Source organism: Mesoplodon bidens (genome assembly GCF_964165515.1).
Source record: "Mesoplodon bidens genome assembly, chromosome: 6".
Classification (NCBI taxonomy): domain Eukaryota; kingdom Metazoa; phylum Chordata; class Mammalia; order Artiodactyla; family Ziphiidae; genus Mesoplodon; species Mesoplodon bidens.
The window spans coordinates 112454025-112470264 of record NC_138162.1 but is presented as its reverse complement, the minus strand read 5'-3'; the positions used below and the strand labels follow the sequence as shown (position 1 = coordinate 112470264).

General features: G+C 38.4%; 1 protein-coding gene across 2 annotated transcripts in view; it reads right to left on the bottom strand.

Annotated features, from left to right (window-relative positions):
• Positions 1 to 16240, bottom strand: part of GLRA3 (glycine receptor alpha 3) — a gene marked incomplete at both ends in the record, with an annotated part of 159464 nt that overhangs the window by 104583 nt on the left and 38641 nt on the right. For both annotated transcript variants that reach the window (XM_081237279.1, XM_081237278.1), the window contains one exon: positions 5246 to 5313. In XM_081237279.1, coding sequence (XP_081093405.1) covers positions 5246 to 5313 — 68 coding nt within the window. The remainder of the gene's footprint in view (positions 1 to 5245; positions 5314 to 16240) is intronic.

The window sequence follows — 16240 nt, the reverse complement described above, 5'->3', positions numbered from 1 at the left end:
AAAAAAACCAAAAGGACAGACAGAACCCTAGGACAAATGGTAAAAGCAAAGCTATACAAACAAAATCACACAAAGAAGCATACCCATGCACACTCAGAAAAAGAGAAAAAGGAAAAAAATATATTTTTTTTTAAAAAGGAAGAGAGCAACCAAATCAATAAACAAATCTACCAGTGATAATAAACTGTAAATACGAAACTGAGATAAACATAAAACCAAAAACAAATTAGATGCAGAAAGCAAACCCCAAGTCTACAGTTGCTTCCAAAGTTCACTGCCTCAATATTGGGATGATTCGTTGTCTATTCATGTATTCCAGAGATGCAGGGTACATCAAGTTGATTGTGGAGATTTAATCCACTGCTCCTGAGGCTGCTGGGAGAAATTTCCCTTTCTCTTCTTTGTTCGCACAGCTCCTGGGGTTCAGCTTTGGGTTTGGCCCCGCCTCTGCGTGTAGGTTGCCTGAGGGCATCTGTTCCCCCCACCCAGACAGGATGGGGTTAAAGGAGCCGCTGATGCGGGGTCTCTGGCTCACTCAGGCCGGGGGGAGGGAGGGGCATGGAATGCGGGGCGCGAGTCTGCAGCGGCAGAGGCCGGCGTGACGTTGCACCAGCCCGAGGCGCGCTGTGCATTCTCCCGGGGAAGTTGTCCCTGGATCACGGGACCCTGGCAGTGGCGGGCTGCACAGGCTCCGGGAGGGGAGGTGTGGAGAGTGACCTGTGCTCGCACACAGGCTTCTTGGTGGCGGCAGCAGCAGCCTTAGCGTCTCATGCCCGTCTCTGGGGTCCACGCTGTTAGCCGTGGCTCGCACCCGTCTCTGGAGCTCGTTTAGGCGGTGCTCTGAATCCCCTCTCCTCACTCACCCCGAAACAATGGTCTCTTGCCTCTTAGGCAGGTCCAGACTTTTTCGCGGACTCCCTCCCGGCTAGCCGTGGTGCACTAGCCCCCTTAAGGCTGTGTTCACGCAGCCAACTCCAGTCCTCTCCCTGGGATCTGACCTCCGAAGCCCAAGCTTCAGCTCCCAGCCCCCAACCACCCTTGTGGGTGAGCAGACAAGCCTCTCGGGCTGGTGAGTGCCGGTCGGCACCGATCCTCCGTGCAGGAATCTCTCTGCTTTGCCCTCCACACCCCTGTTGCTGCGCTCTCTTCCGTGGCTCCGAAGCTTCCCTCCCATTACCCCCCGTCTCCACCAGTGAAGGGGCTCCTAGTGTGTAGAAACTTTTCCTCCTTCACAGCTCTCTCCCAGAGATGCAGGTCCTGTTTCTATTCTTTTGTCTGTTTATTCTTCTTCCTTTTGCCCTACCCAGGTACGTGGGGAGTTTCTTGCCTTTTGGGAAGTCTGAGTTCTTCTGCCAGCGTTCAGTAGGTGTTCTGTAGGAGTTGTTCCACGTGTAGCTGTATTTCTGGTGTATCCGTGGGGAGGCGGTGATCTCCGCGTCTTACTCCTCCGCCATCTTGAAGATCTCTCCCTACCTTTATTGTTTTCATTTTGTAAAAATAATTTATTCTGTGGGCTCTGGTGAAAAGTCATGGTTCATTGAGTAAATATTGACTTAAGGCACACAGCAGAGCAATTCTCTCTCCAGCATATGTGTAACAAGATGGAGAGCCATCTGTTTGCTGAAGATAGCACGTTACAACAATATATCCACTTTGAAATACTGCTCTATATACACACCCTAACTGCTACTTAGGTATATATGAATTTAAAAAGTCCAACTTACAAATGCTGTCACCCCAGAATATAATCCTTATCCACAACACACCACAGGGTCGCAGGAGTACGATTACTGAGAGTCACTTAATGTGGAGATATTAAGCTTCACCTCATTGTAACAATAAAAAAAATTATGTTCCTTTTGTCACCACCATTTTAAAAGACAGGATAGACGCACCTCTCTCACCAAGGCCACGTTGCAAAATGGAAGAGTGACTGATGATGGTAAACCAGTTTTTATTTTTAATTTAATCTTTTTAAGAACTGTGGTTTCCAACAGTTGTTGAATCATTATCTGCTGAAGAAGAATGTGAACTTAGGGTAATGGAGGCTGAACAAATCCTTAGAGAACCCCATTATATATAATGACGTATGATTCAAATGTGAGGGAAATAGGGAAGTTTAGCATTTCCACAACATACTTAGAAAATTCTTGATGACTATATGTCAAGAATAATAAAATTGTACTCAAGTGAGAATGGTTGGCACTACATTAAGTTAATTAGACAAACACTGGGAAAGGATGAGCTTAACAGCTAAAAAGAAATTTAAGCTTAAGCTACTGGGGAAAAAATGCACATAAATATTAAGAAAAACAAAGTTAGTGCAAGAAGAAGATGCAAAATATGTTAAAGATTCAAATTAACTTAATTTTCAAAAAATGGCTAAAGTAGAATATCTACTAGAGTTATTTTCTCAAGAATCAAATAATTACCTCAAATGGGACTAAAGCTTATTTTAAAATGGAGAGAGATACAATAGGTTAGAAACTAGACCAGTAGAGGGAGCATAATATAGTTGGTCAACGAAGACACTGAGCATGGTTAAGATCTCTGTTCAGCAAAGACATAAAGATTGGGAGAATTATTCACTTTTATTTTAGATATGAATTCTCAGATGCAAAGATATCCATTAATGATTGCAAGTAATTTGAAATTCCATCCTCTCAATTTAATACATTGCTTCAGTTGAATTCAGTTATTTGTATTGTAAGAACAAAATAAAGTATATTCGTAAAAAAAATGTGAATGTTAGAAAAATAAATGAAAGATTTTGTAAAAATAAATTAACTTAATACTATGGCAAGTAAAACAATGGGGTAAAGTTTAGTTGCAGAGCTGTGATGGTGGAAACTATGAATAAAATACATCAGAGTAATCAAGTGGTAGCAAAATATTTTGATTCTTAAGATTAAAAAAATAATAATCTAATTTTCTCTATGCCTATGTAGATGGACACCATATTGCAGCTATTCTATCTGATACCAGTAAAATTTTTTACAAATATTGAATCTGATTATGTGAACAGGAATAATGTCACATGTTTATGAGTTTGGAAGGTTAAAAAGAAAGATATCAAGGTTGACTTAGTTAATTTTATAATACTTTACCTCTGGGGTGTTTGATTAATGTTCATTGATGCTGCTTGTGACTCTGAAGAAGCAAGTGATAGATGCTAAAAATGATTTCAAAAGGATACATTATGATGGAAGATGAAGGAATGGAAAGGATTTCTATGCTGGAGAAGGGAAATAAAACTGAGTGAGGTCCCTGGGAGGGTGTATTTGAAATATTCTGCAAGCTTTTGGCATAATATTATTCTGCAAAGGAAGTCTGTCTAAAATTATTAAAGGTAAGAAATTTAGCAGCTGTAGTCATCATCCTATGGAGTGTGTGTTATAAGCACTTAGTGGTAGTGTGATGAACTATGTCATAAAAAGCAGCAACCTTCAGGAACATGACAATCTTTGAGGTTTTAATGAGGAAATCCGACCATGTCTTCTCTTTTTTCCAAATCCCTTCCTCTACCCCACAAAGACAAGTCAGGCTAGAAACCTTTCCAACTATTGCTGTTGAAACTGTTTCATGGAAGTGATCTTGCAAAAGAGAAAGTATAAGCATATGTCCAGGTTTTCAGGATGATACAGTGTTGTATAGTAGCAATTAAAATGAAATTGTCAGGGCTAGAAATATAATTTGGGAGGTCTAGGTAGAAAAAAATCCAGTAGAGATTCCTTTTTCTATAAATATGATTTGAATTGGGTCTGTATAAATACAGGAGATAAATCAGGACCAGAATAAATAAATAAAAGTCATATGAGCATCCTAAAAAAACAAGAATCAGGACCAGATATTCAACCAGAATCCAGAATATGTCAACTTCTGAAACAGGATTATAGTGACTTCAGGGTCAAAATTGCACCAGAGCCACACTGTGCTTACGCTAGCAAGTCATGTCATTTTCTCTATGTTTACACACAGGTACATACATTAGTGTTAATTTATATACTGCAGTGAAGATAATTCTATATAATGCCCCCAAAATGAGTTCAGTTCTTCTCCACTGAGGCTTTTATTGTAATTATAGTATACTGAGTTTGAATAGAACCACAGAGATGCTGCTAAATGACTAAATATTGCATACATGAGGAAAAGAGCATTTAAAAAAAGTGGTGCCTGAATAAAGTCTATTCCTGTTGAGAAAGATCCTCTACACACACACACACACACACACACACACACAAATCTACACAGCCTCCCACATAATAATTTACATATTGGATTTTTCCTTAGAAAATTCGTTATCAAGTCATTCTGATATATGTAAAATAAGAATAATTCTCTTACTTAATAATGGCTTTAGAAGCTCATAAATCTTTAAGCTTTTCATATCTTATTTTAGGTAAAATCAACTTTGAAAATTAATGCACATTATACTTGCTAAATTTAGGAATGGAGTATAATTCTAGGTAATTTAAGAACCACAATACATAGTTTCAATTTTTTAAAAAAAGTTCCTAAAAATAATAAAAAATAAAATTAATTAATTAAAAGTTCCAGCTAGACAATCTTACAGATATTCAGTGGTTCATATGTCTATTTTATTTTAGCTAAAATGTACAATGAAAACTATAAGGCAAAGAAAATATACAACATGATCTTTAGAGAAAGTTATAAAATTCGAAACAGAATACATTTGGTTTGGAAATGATAATATTTTAGCTTTAATAACTTGATTATGTAAAATGTTCTCAATTACACAGTGATGAAGTCTCAGTTCAGTGAGTTTAGTTAAATTAAAGCATATACCACAATTTGCAAAATATTTATGATATTTGATCAAATATATTCATTTGGAAAGGTAATCAGAATACTTAAAATAACATTATAAACACATTTATAAGTATACAAAATAATTAAATGTGGCATTATTTACTCCTATGTTTATGTCTGCTTATTAAAGAACATTGACAATAAATAAATAATTCATAAGGTAAAGTTTTAGTTTTGAGATCTAATATTTAGTTACTGAAATGAGAAAAATCAATCTTGTTTTCACTTACCATCTCTAAATGAAACATTGCCTGCAGTTGATTGTAATTTAATTATACTATTAAGTTTATCTTTTAAAATCTCACTATATGAATTTTGGCTTTCAATTATATAATACCAGCAGAAAAATTGCCATGAACATGATTGCAAATTACCCCAGTGTGAAATTCATTACGAAGTCAACATGCCTACTTACCATGGTTGTCTCGGCGATCGAACCAAAGCTGTTTATGAATATGTTGCATGTGACATTAACTGGAGAGCCTGAAAAAGAGATTAAAACAGAAAGGCTGTTTAGATACTGATCTAAAATATTTTCAAGTAGCTCCATGCCTCTAATTTGTAGTTAGAAAAAAAAAAGAATTCAAAGCATTTCATTATCTGGCTACAAAGCTTTGTCATTAGACTTGATAGCTATACAAGTAAAAAACACTGAAATATTGTGTGGTAGGGGTTAAAATAACTCAGTTAATCTCTGCCTAAGCTAGTCAGATAAAATCACACGCAAAAGCTGATATCTAAGCCTAATTTATTTTGTTTGTTTTTACATGAACATAATTGAGTCACTTAATTTTACAAGGTTTGCTACAAAGAAAGACAGCAGCCCCTTCCCCTATACCCCCATTTAATCCCTCCCTGGAGATGATCACTTCAACTCATTTAAACAACTCTTTAGGGGCTTCCCTGGGGGCTTCCCTGGTGGCACAGTGGTTAAGAGTCCGCCTAAGGATGCAGGGGACACAGGTTTGTGCCCCGGTCCGCGAAGATCCCACATGCTGTGGAGCGGCTGGGCCCGTGAGCCATGGCCGCTGAGCCTGCGCGTCCGGAGCCTGTGCTCCGCAATGGGAGAGGCCACAACAGTGAGAGGCCCTCGTACCACAAAAAAAAAAAAAAAAAAAAAAAAAAAAAAAAAACCTCTTTGGGTGTTTACCTCGATTTCTCTGAACAATAAGTTTATTTTACTCCTTTAGATGTTTTCATTTTAGACATATGTTCTGACGGCCACAGCAGAAGGTAAGGATTTCATTTTCTTTGACACCTTATTCCCACCCCTGCTACCTTACCCCTTTTTTCTGTCCTCCCATTACCCAAATACAGCTACACTGTCACTGTTGTTAGATCACTATTCACTTTCTACTTTATTATGACAAGGTAAATGTTACCTCCAACTAACCATATAATATACTATGATCACTCTTTCCTGCAGAACATGTTCCTGAGGTCGATGATTGTTTTATATATTTCACAGTTTCCTCCATAGGTATCATTAACTTATGCACAAGTTCTGAAATGTCTAAACTGTTTCCGTATCAGACTCATCAGATACTCTATTAACTTTCTCTTCCATCAGGCTTACTCCATTCTAGATTTGTTGTCCTGGAGCATAGCCATCATCTTATGCTTTCCCATAGTCCTCCTACTGGAGATGCTCATCCTTCTCCTTTGAGGGACCTCTTTTCGTGGTTCCCATTCCTTCTTCTTTCTTGGCCCATTTCTTCATTTTAGTGGAACATGTCCTTCAGTAATTTTTTGAGAAATGGTGCATAAGGATGTGAAGCTTTTCAGAACTTGCTTGTTTACAAATGTTCTTTTTTATGCCCTCACACTTAATTAACACCTAGATTTGGTACCACATTTTAGGCTGGAAATTGTTTTTTCTTCTGAATTTTAAAGACATTTCTTCATTAGCTTCTATTTTCTAGTATTGCTGTTGAAAGGTCCAAAGCCATTCTGATTCCTGATCCTTTGTCAAGATAAAAGGGATGTTCTCTTTGTACCAATATTTTTATTCTTTATAAAAACGGCTTCATTAGTTAAAATAGCTTATCACTCAAGGTTTTTTGTTTTTTTGTTTTGTTTTTTTTTTGCGGTAGGCAGGCCTCTCACCGTTGTGGCCTCTCCCGTTGCGGAGCACAGGCTCCGGACGCGCAGGCTCAGCGGCCATGGCTCACGGGCCCAGCCGCTCCGCGGCATGTGGGATCTTCGCCCAGCCGCTCCGCGGCATGTGGGATCTTCCCAGACCGGGGCACGGACCCATGTCCTCTGCATCGGCAGGCGGACTCACAACCACTGCGCCACCAGGGAAGCCCCTCAAGGTTTTAATTTACATTTACTTAGTTACTGGTGCACAAGTTTCATCTTTGTTTTTCTACTCATTTTCTGATAGCATTTATCTTGCCAGAATGAGGTACAAAAAATTATTTAAAAATAAAGTCTATCCATAGGCCTATGAATTCTATGTACATGGAAATCATCTGGTGATCTTTAAAAAAGATTGATACATGATTCTTACCTTCTAATTTAGTTGGTATGACATGCAACCAAGGCACTGGTATTTTTAAAAGCTCCCTACATAATTCAGATGTGCAACATAAGAAATTCCAGAGTAGGAAACAGCTGTGGCCATTAGACCATAGGACTAAAGTGAATTGGGGTTTTATTAGAGATGGAGAAAATGAGAGACGGGAGTCAGAGGACTTAGAACGTTAAAAATGCAAAGCTATTCATTTTAATAAGCGAGTTGACTATTATAAATTTGGTCAACCTGCTAACAAAACATGGTGGCTGTTATGTACTAAGAAGGAGCCCAAATTCTACTGTGTCGAGATGCCTAGAACATAACATTCAAACAGATATAGAGGCTACATTGTTTGAAATATAAAGGATGGACATTTAAGAAAACCTCATAAAAGTTCTGAATCCTGGAGGTGCTATAATTAGTTATTACTAGTAGAAAGGGTTTCTTTTTTAACTTTAAAAACTTTTTTTCAAAATGTTATTTCTAAATATTAACAATTTTTAAAAAATGTGTAGGATGATAGAAATGTCTTGTCACCATGTAAGAGAAGAGAAAGCACAGGTATTGTACTCCACGATTATTTTATCCCACCATAAGAGAAGTATGAAGTCACAATTAACTGTTAGAAGATACATATATATATATGTGTGTGTGTGTGTGTGTGTGTGTATGTATATATATATATATATATTTTTTTTTTTTTATTTTTATTTTTTTACTTAATATAAGTCTAAGGTGGTGAATTCTAAAATATATACACAGCCTGACTGGAATCTTGAAAAACTAAAAGCCAATCTTTGATATTCTCTAGGCTATTCTCTTTCTTCTTGAGAACTCTAAAATTCTGCTATTTTCTTTTGCTGTGAACAGCAACATGAATCTGGGGAATATCTTTTCCCTCAAGATAAATTCTGTCATGCTTTATTCACTCCAATCCATTGGAGGAGGGAAAACGCAAATGTTTTAGTATTGGGCTAATTCATCTTCCAGTAAAATGAAGCTAGAGGTACATCCATGTTTGGGGAAACACGGCCCTGTAAGCAGCTGCTGCTACAGAACTGCCTATGATCTCTTTGGCTGAAATTGGAATAAATAAAAGTGGGGGGATGAATTTCTTATTTTAATTCAGCAAGGGGCAGAATTTTTATTTTTTAGTCTCATCTTCTAAATTTAATCATTATGCATAGAATTACAGATAATATTGGTGAAAAATAGGATGAAGGTGAAAATTCAGCGTAGGCTTCAGTGACCTGAAGTTAGTAATGTCTGTTCTGATGCATTTCAGGGTCCCTTGGGAGCAGGTGCTGTACAGCACATCCTAATGGTTCCAGAAAGGTTCTGAAAGGGAACAGTATGAAGTACTGTGCTAGGAGGAGGACTCCTCTGATGCATTTGTTTTCTCCCTAAAATGACATGTTTCCGTAGAAGAGCAATGGTCCCAGGAGAGGGGGCTACTTAAGGCTTTCACAAGCAGCTGGGAACATGATGCCTCACACTGTATGAACCAGACTCCAGTGCTTGCTTCTCCAATGCCTCCCACCAGGTGCAGAAAACTCTTGCTAAGGGCAGAAAGTCAGCCTGTCCTAATCTTTACTGTCTAATCCATCAGTTATCAGATGTGTTCCTCGCCTGGTTATTAGGACATACAAAAGTGCTATTTAGTTTCCATTTTACTACTTATTTGTATGTATTCTCTTCTTCAGCATAAAGAAAGGTGAATGGATTCAGGCACCAAACTTTAATTTCAAATTTGAAAAATGGAGCACTCACTTGAAAGATACACATATAAGATATATACTCACATGAGACGTGTGTGTGTATATATATATATATATATATATATATATATAATACATACACATATATAGAATTTATTTTATTTTAAAGAAATTTAAAATATATTAAGGTATGAAGCAATTTGGAAATAAAGTCTACTGTTTTTAAAGATAGTCTTGGGCTAGATCATAGAATTTCTTCAATGTAATACCAAGGTATTTGGAATTTACTTTATGAACATGAAGGAGTCTTTACAGATTCTTGTTCATGAGAGTGTAGTAAACCAACACAACATGGCGAATGGTTGAATGGATATCAAAAGCTTAAACATAGAGAAAGCAGGAATTTATTTTAACAGTTTAGATGGGAAATACAATGGCCCTGACCAAGGACAGTCACGGTGGAGATAGCGTACAAGGAATGAAGTGGATACAGTTTATAAGGCAGTATATTCTACACTTTAAGATTCTGATCCGTGTCAGATCAGGGGAGCAGTCTTGGAGTAGTCTTTCTACCCTCACTATTAATATATATTATATATTCAAAAATTTTGTAGGGAATGAAGCTCAGAGAGGATTGTAAACCTTCTATTGCCATTACAGAGAGCACCTGTTTAGCAGTCATTGGTCAATCTGGTACTTCTCTGTGCCAAACCAAAAAACTGTTATATCCATCTAATATACTGCTATGTTTAGCAACAGAGCAAATAACTGCTGTAGCATCCATATGGCAAATTGTGCTTTAAAATTGTTCACTGCCTTAGCCATCGTTGGCCTGAAAAGCAAATGACAGTAGTCGCAGATGTTTTCAGCAGCATGCCTTCTTTTAGATGCCTCTTAAAGAAACAGAACATGGCTTTTAAGCTCAGAGATGGACAAAGGCAAAATGGCAAAGTACAATGCAAAGCCTTGGCAGTTACATTATTGTTACTCATGTTGGGGAAAAATTGTTCACCAGGCAAATCTAGAGCAAATAAACAGAGACAAAAAATAACCCAAGTGTTCATGAAAATGACTCTAAAAAACTTTTAATGTAATGTTGCTTTAAAGCCACACTCTTTCGAAAGACAAAAGAATGCAATCAAAACATTAAATTTCAAAAAATCTGTTTAGTGATTTGTTTTTATTTTAGATAAATATATATATTAATGTAGTCAGGTCATGAGGAAAGATATTATTTTTATTTTTTAATTGACAAAAGCATATTTGATTGCTGTAAATCCATATTTTAGATTATTTTTTAGACACTTGAAAAAAGGTTTGAAAATTATGGCATAAAAACAGGATCCAATTTATTCTTCCCTTTCCCTTCCCTTTCCTTCTTGAAAATGTAGCCGAAAGCCATTGTCTCGGGTGGTACAAGATAGGCTTCCGCGCTGGGCATGGCTGTGGGGAGTGTGGACAACTCCAGCAGGGTGAGAAGGACATCAGCGGGGAAGGATTTCACAGCATGGGGTGTTGGAGCCTGAGTGGGGCAGCCTTGCATGGGGAGTGAGAGTCTGAACAGGACCCTGAGGAATCTGTGCAGGAGAGGGAGTGGCAGCAGACAAGGGAGATTCATTACATATTGATCAAATATGTAATTATATTAAGGATAATGGGAGCCTTACTGTCAAATGAGGGAGTTAAAATATGGAGACTCAGAAACTAGAATAAACCTATGGTAGTAGAGCTACCAGGGAGAACTCATGGTTTTCAGCAGATAGAGAATTAAATACATAGATGTAAATGAATATATATGTGTGTGTGTGTGTGTATATACACATGTGTGTATATGTATGTATACTTATGCATATATGTGTATGTATACTTATGCTCATACATGTATGTATATAGATACATTCTGGCAGACACCAACTTAGCCAGTTAATCAAAGTGAACATCATCAGTCACGGTAAAAATTAACATCGTCCACAATCTAATAAGATCCAATTAGAACACAGCATCACTGCTGTGATATTCCTATCAAGATGCATTACCTAAATTGAATCACGAGGAAACATGAAACTAATGCAAATCGAGGAAAATTCTGTTAAATAAAGGAATAATAATATCTCTTTAAATGCCAAGATCATGACAGTCATAGGAAGAATAAGGCTCTGTTCGGACTGAAGGAGACAATGAGAAATGACCCGCAAGACACAAGACATGATTCTAAACCGGATTCTTTTGCTATGAAGCCATTATTTAGATAATTGATAAAATTTGAATGGGAGCCTGCAAATTAGATGGTAGCAATATATCCATGTTAATTTTCCTGTTTCAATGATTAGACTGTGGTTACCTAAGAGAATGTTCTTTTTGGCATGATACACCCAAGAATTGGGGCATCAGGTCAACAACTAACTTTCAAGTGGTTTGGGGAAAAAAATAGTTTGTGCTATACTTGCAAATCTTCTGTTAGTTTGAGAATGTTTTAAAGTAAAAAAAGAGAAATAAGAACTACAGAGAGAATATATTAGAAAATAATCAGGGGCGGAGTCAAGACGGTGGACTAGGAGGAAGCGGAATTCTCGTCTCCGCACAACTAGGGCACCTACCAGGCACCAGTGGGGGACCATGGACACCTAAGGGGACGGGAGGAACCTCCAGCGACCAGGTAGGACGTGGAGTGTGGGGGGAGTGAGGGGAGGAGAAGTGGAGGCGGGACAGGACTGGCGACCCTGAGGGGAGGCTGGGGAGGGGAAAGGATCCCACACCCGAAGGGGGAAATTGGGGGACGACTGGGAGGGCAGAGGATCAAAAGGGAGCGTGGCCAGGTTTCCCCTGCCCACCTGGGCCCCCAGGAACCTGCTGAGATGCCAGGCGTGATCCTCTGCCCACCTAGGCCCCCTCCAGCTGCGTGGGTCCTGAGGGAGTGGGAGGGAAGGGGGAGCAAAAGTAAAGGCCGGACCTGCGGGAACAGCACTCCTGAGGGGCGGCTGGGGGAGGGGAGGAGTTCCTACACCCAGCAGGACCCACCCACGGTTAGGGGTCCAGCAGCGATGGGGGAGACCCTGGGGGTGATGGGGGAGGGGCACAGAGGAACAGAACAGAATGGAACGTGGCCAATGCCTTCCCTGTCCACTTAGCTCCCAGGCCTAATCCTCTGCCCTTGGAGCCTCCCTCCTGCCACGCAGAGCCGAAGCCCTACCCCTACACCCCCACCCAGGGCCCCACCTCTACACTCAGAGACCCCCTCTGAGATGCCCTCCAACGCACTGGGCCTAAACCCCACCCACACACCCTCACCCAGGGCCCTACCTCCAAACTCCAGAACTCCACACTCCAGAGGCCCTCCTTCCAACGTGCTGCCTCTTCCCTTCCACGCAGGTCCTAAGCAGAGGCCCCGCCCCACGCTCAAACGTCACCCCCCCCCCCCGCCTAGATCTTGTCCCACCCTAAACCCCACCACTGCCTAAGTTCCACCCCCTACCTAAACTCCACACCCATAGGCAAGGCTTTTTTTTTCTTTTTTCCTCTTTTACATTGGGGCTCTGTTTTACCTTGTTGATTCATTCTTATTGATTCATTTATATTTTCCCTAATAAATCTTTTATTTTTCTAATTTTATTTTATTCTTTATACTTTATTCTCTCCTTTTGGCTTGTTCCCCACAAACCCCCTTTTTTTTTCTCTTGTGGTTTTATTGTACGTTGTTGCAGTTGTTTCAATTATGTTTCTAGTTTTCCTAATATATTTTTGACCTTTCTAATTTTATTTTGTTTTTTATTCTTTGATATTGTACTGCTCCTTTTTTTCTTTCTTTTGTGTGTGTGTGTGTGTACCACACCATGCAGCTTGTGGGATCTTGGTTGCTCGGCTGGAGGTCAGGCCCAAGCTCCTGCTGTGGGAGCTCTGAGTCCAAACGACTGGACTAACAGAGAACCTCAGACACCAGGGAATATTAATCAGAGTGAGGCCTCCTGGAGGGCCTAATCTCAGCACCAAGACCTACCTTTATCCAACTGCCTGCAAACTCCAGTGCTGGATGCCTCAGGCCAAACAACCAGTAACACAGGAATACAGCACCACCCATCAAAAAAAAAAAAAAATGAAATGACAAAAAAATGTTACAGACGAAAGAGCAAGGCAAAAGCCTACAAGACCAAATAAATGAAGACAAAATAGGCAACCTACCTGAAAAAGAATCCAGAGTAATGATAGTAAAGATAATCAAAAATCTCAGAAACAGAATAGAGAAAATACAAGAAATGTTTAAGAAGGATCTAGAAGAAGTAAAGTGCAAACAAACAGTGATGAACAACACAATAACTGAAGTTAAAAATACTCTATAAGGAATCAATAGCAGAATAACTGAGGGAGAAGAACAGATAAGTGAGCTGGAAGATAAAATGGTGGAAATAACTGCCAGGGAGCAGAATAAAGAAAAAAGAATGAAAAGAATTGAGGACAGTCTCAGAGAACTCTGGAACAATATTAAATGCACCAATATTCAAATTATAGGGGTCCCAGAAGAAGAAGAGAAAAAGAAAGGTACTGAGAAAATATCTGAAGAGATCATAGTTGAAAACCTCCCTAACATGGGAAAGGAAATAGTCAATCGAGTCCAGGAAGCACAGAACTCCCATACAGGATAAATCCAAGAAGAAACATCCCAAGACATATATTAATCAAACTATCAAAAATTAAATAGAAAGAACAAATATTAAAAGCAGCAAGGGAAAAGCAACAAATAACATACAAGGGAATCCCCATGAGGTTAACAGCTGATCTTTCAGCAGAAACTCTGCAAGCCAGAAGGGAGTGGCAGGACAGATTTAAAGTGATAAAAGGGAAAAGGCTACAACCAAGATTATTCTGCCCAGCAAGGATCTCATTCATATTTGACGGAGAAATTAAAACCTTTACAGACAAGCAAAAGTTAAGAGGATTCAGAATCACCAAACCAGCTTTACAACAAATGCTAAAGGAACTTCTCTAGGCAGGAAACAAGAAAAGGAAAAGACCTACAATAACAAACCCCAAACAATTAAGAAAATGGTAATAGGAACATACATATTGATAATTACCTTAAATGTAAATGGATTATGCTCCGACCAAAAGACGTAGACTGGCTGAATGGATACAAACACAAAACTGGTACATATGCTGTCTACAAGAGACCCACTTCAGCCTTAGGGACACATACAGACTGAAAGTGAGGGGATGGAAAAAGATATTCCATGCAAATGGAAATCAAAAGAAAGCTGGAGTATCAATTCTTATATCAGACAAAAGAGACTTTAAAATAAAGACTATTACAAGAGACAAAGAAGGTCACTGCAGAATGATCAAGGGATCAATCCAAGAAGAAGATATAACAATTGTAAATATTTATGCACTCAACATAGGAGCACTTCAATACATACAGCAAATGCTAACAGCCATAAAAGGGGAAATCGACAGTGACACAATCACAGTAGGGGACTTTAAAACCCCACTTTCACCAATGGACAAATCATCCAAAATGAAAATAAATGAGGAAACACAAGCTTTAAATGACACATTAAACAAGATGGACTTAATTGATGTTTATAGGACATTCCATCCGAAAACAACAGAATACAATTTCTTCTCAAGTGCACATGAAATATTCTCCAGGACAGACTATATCTTGGGTCACAAATCAAGCCTTGTTAAATTTAAGAAGACTGAAATTGTATCAAGTATCTTTTCTGACCACAACGCTATGAGACTAGATAACAATTACAGGAAAAAAACTGTAAAAAATAGAAACACATGGAGGCTAAACAATATATTCTTAAATAACCAAGAGATCACTGAAGAAATCAAAGAAGAAATAACAAAATACCTAGAAACAAATGACAATGAATACATGACGACCCAAAACCTATAGGATGCAGCAAAAGCAGTTCTAAGAGGAAAGCTTGTAGCAATAAATTCCTACCTCAAGAAACAAGAAACATCTCAAATAAACAACCTAACTTTACACCTAAAGCAATTAGAGAAAGAAGAACAAAAAAACCCCAAAGCTAGCAGATGGAAAGAAATTATAAAGTTCAGATCAGAAATAAATGAAAAATGAAGGAAACAATAGCAAAGATCAAAAAAACTAAAAGCTGGTTCTTGAGAAGATAAACAAAATTGATAAACCCTTAGCCAGACTCATCCAGAAAAAAAGGGAGAAGACTCAAATCAACAGATTTAGAAATGAAAAAGGAGAAGTAACAGCTGACACTGCAGAAATACAAAGGATCATGAGAGAATACTACAAGCAACTATATGCCAATAGAATGGACAAATTCATAGAAAAGCACAAACTTCTGAGACTGAACCAGGATGAAATACAAAATATACACAGACCAATCGCAAGCACTAAAATTGAAACTGTGATTAAAAATCTTCCAACAAACAAAAGCCCAGCACCAGATGGCTTCACTGGTGAATTCTATCAAACATTTAGAGAAGAGCTAACACTTATCTTTCTCAAACTCTTCCAAAATATAACAGAGGGAAGAACACTCCTAAACTCATTCTACGAGGCCACCATCACCCTGATATCAAAACCAGACAAAGATGTCACAAGGAAAGAAAACAAGGCCAATATCACTGATGAACAGAGATGCAAAAATACTAAACAAAATACTAGAAAATAGAATCCAACAGCACATTAAAAGGATCATACACCATGATCAAGTGGGTTTATCCCAGTAATGCAAGGATTCTTCAATATACACAAATCAGTCATGTGATACACCATATTAACCAATTGAAGGAAAAAAAACATAATGATCATCTCAATAAATGCAGAAAAATCTTTTGACAAAATTCAACATCCATTATAAAAAATCTCCAGAAAGTAGGCACAGAGGGAACCTACCTTAACATAATAAAGGTCATATATGAAAAACCCACAGCCAACATCATTCTCAATGGTGAAAAACTGAAACCATCTCCTCTGAGATCAGGAACAAGACAAGGTTGCCCACTCTCACCACTATTATTCAACATAGTTTTGGAAGTTTTAGCCACAGCAATCAGAGAAGAAAAAGAAATAAAAGGAATCCAAATCAGAAAAGAAGTAAAACTGTCACTGTTTGCAGATGACATGATACTATACATAGAGAATCCTAAAGATGCTACCAGAAAACTACTAGAGCTAATCAATGAATTT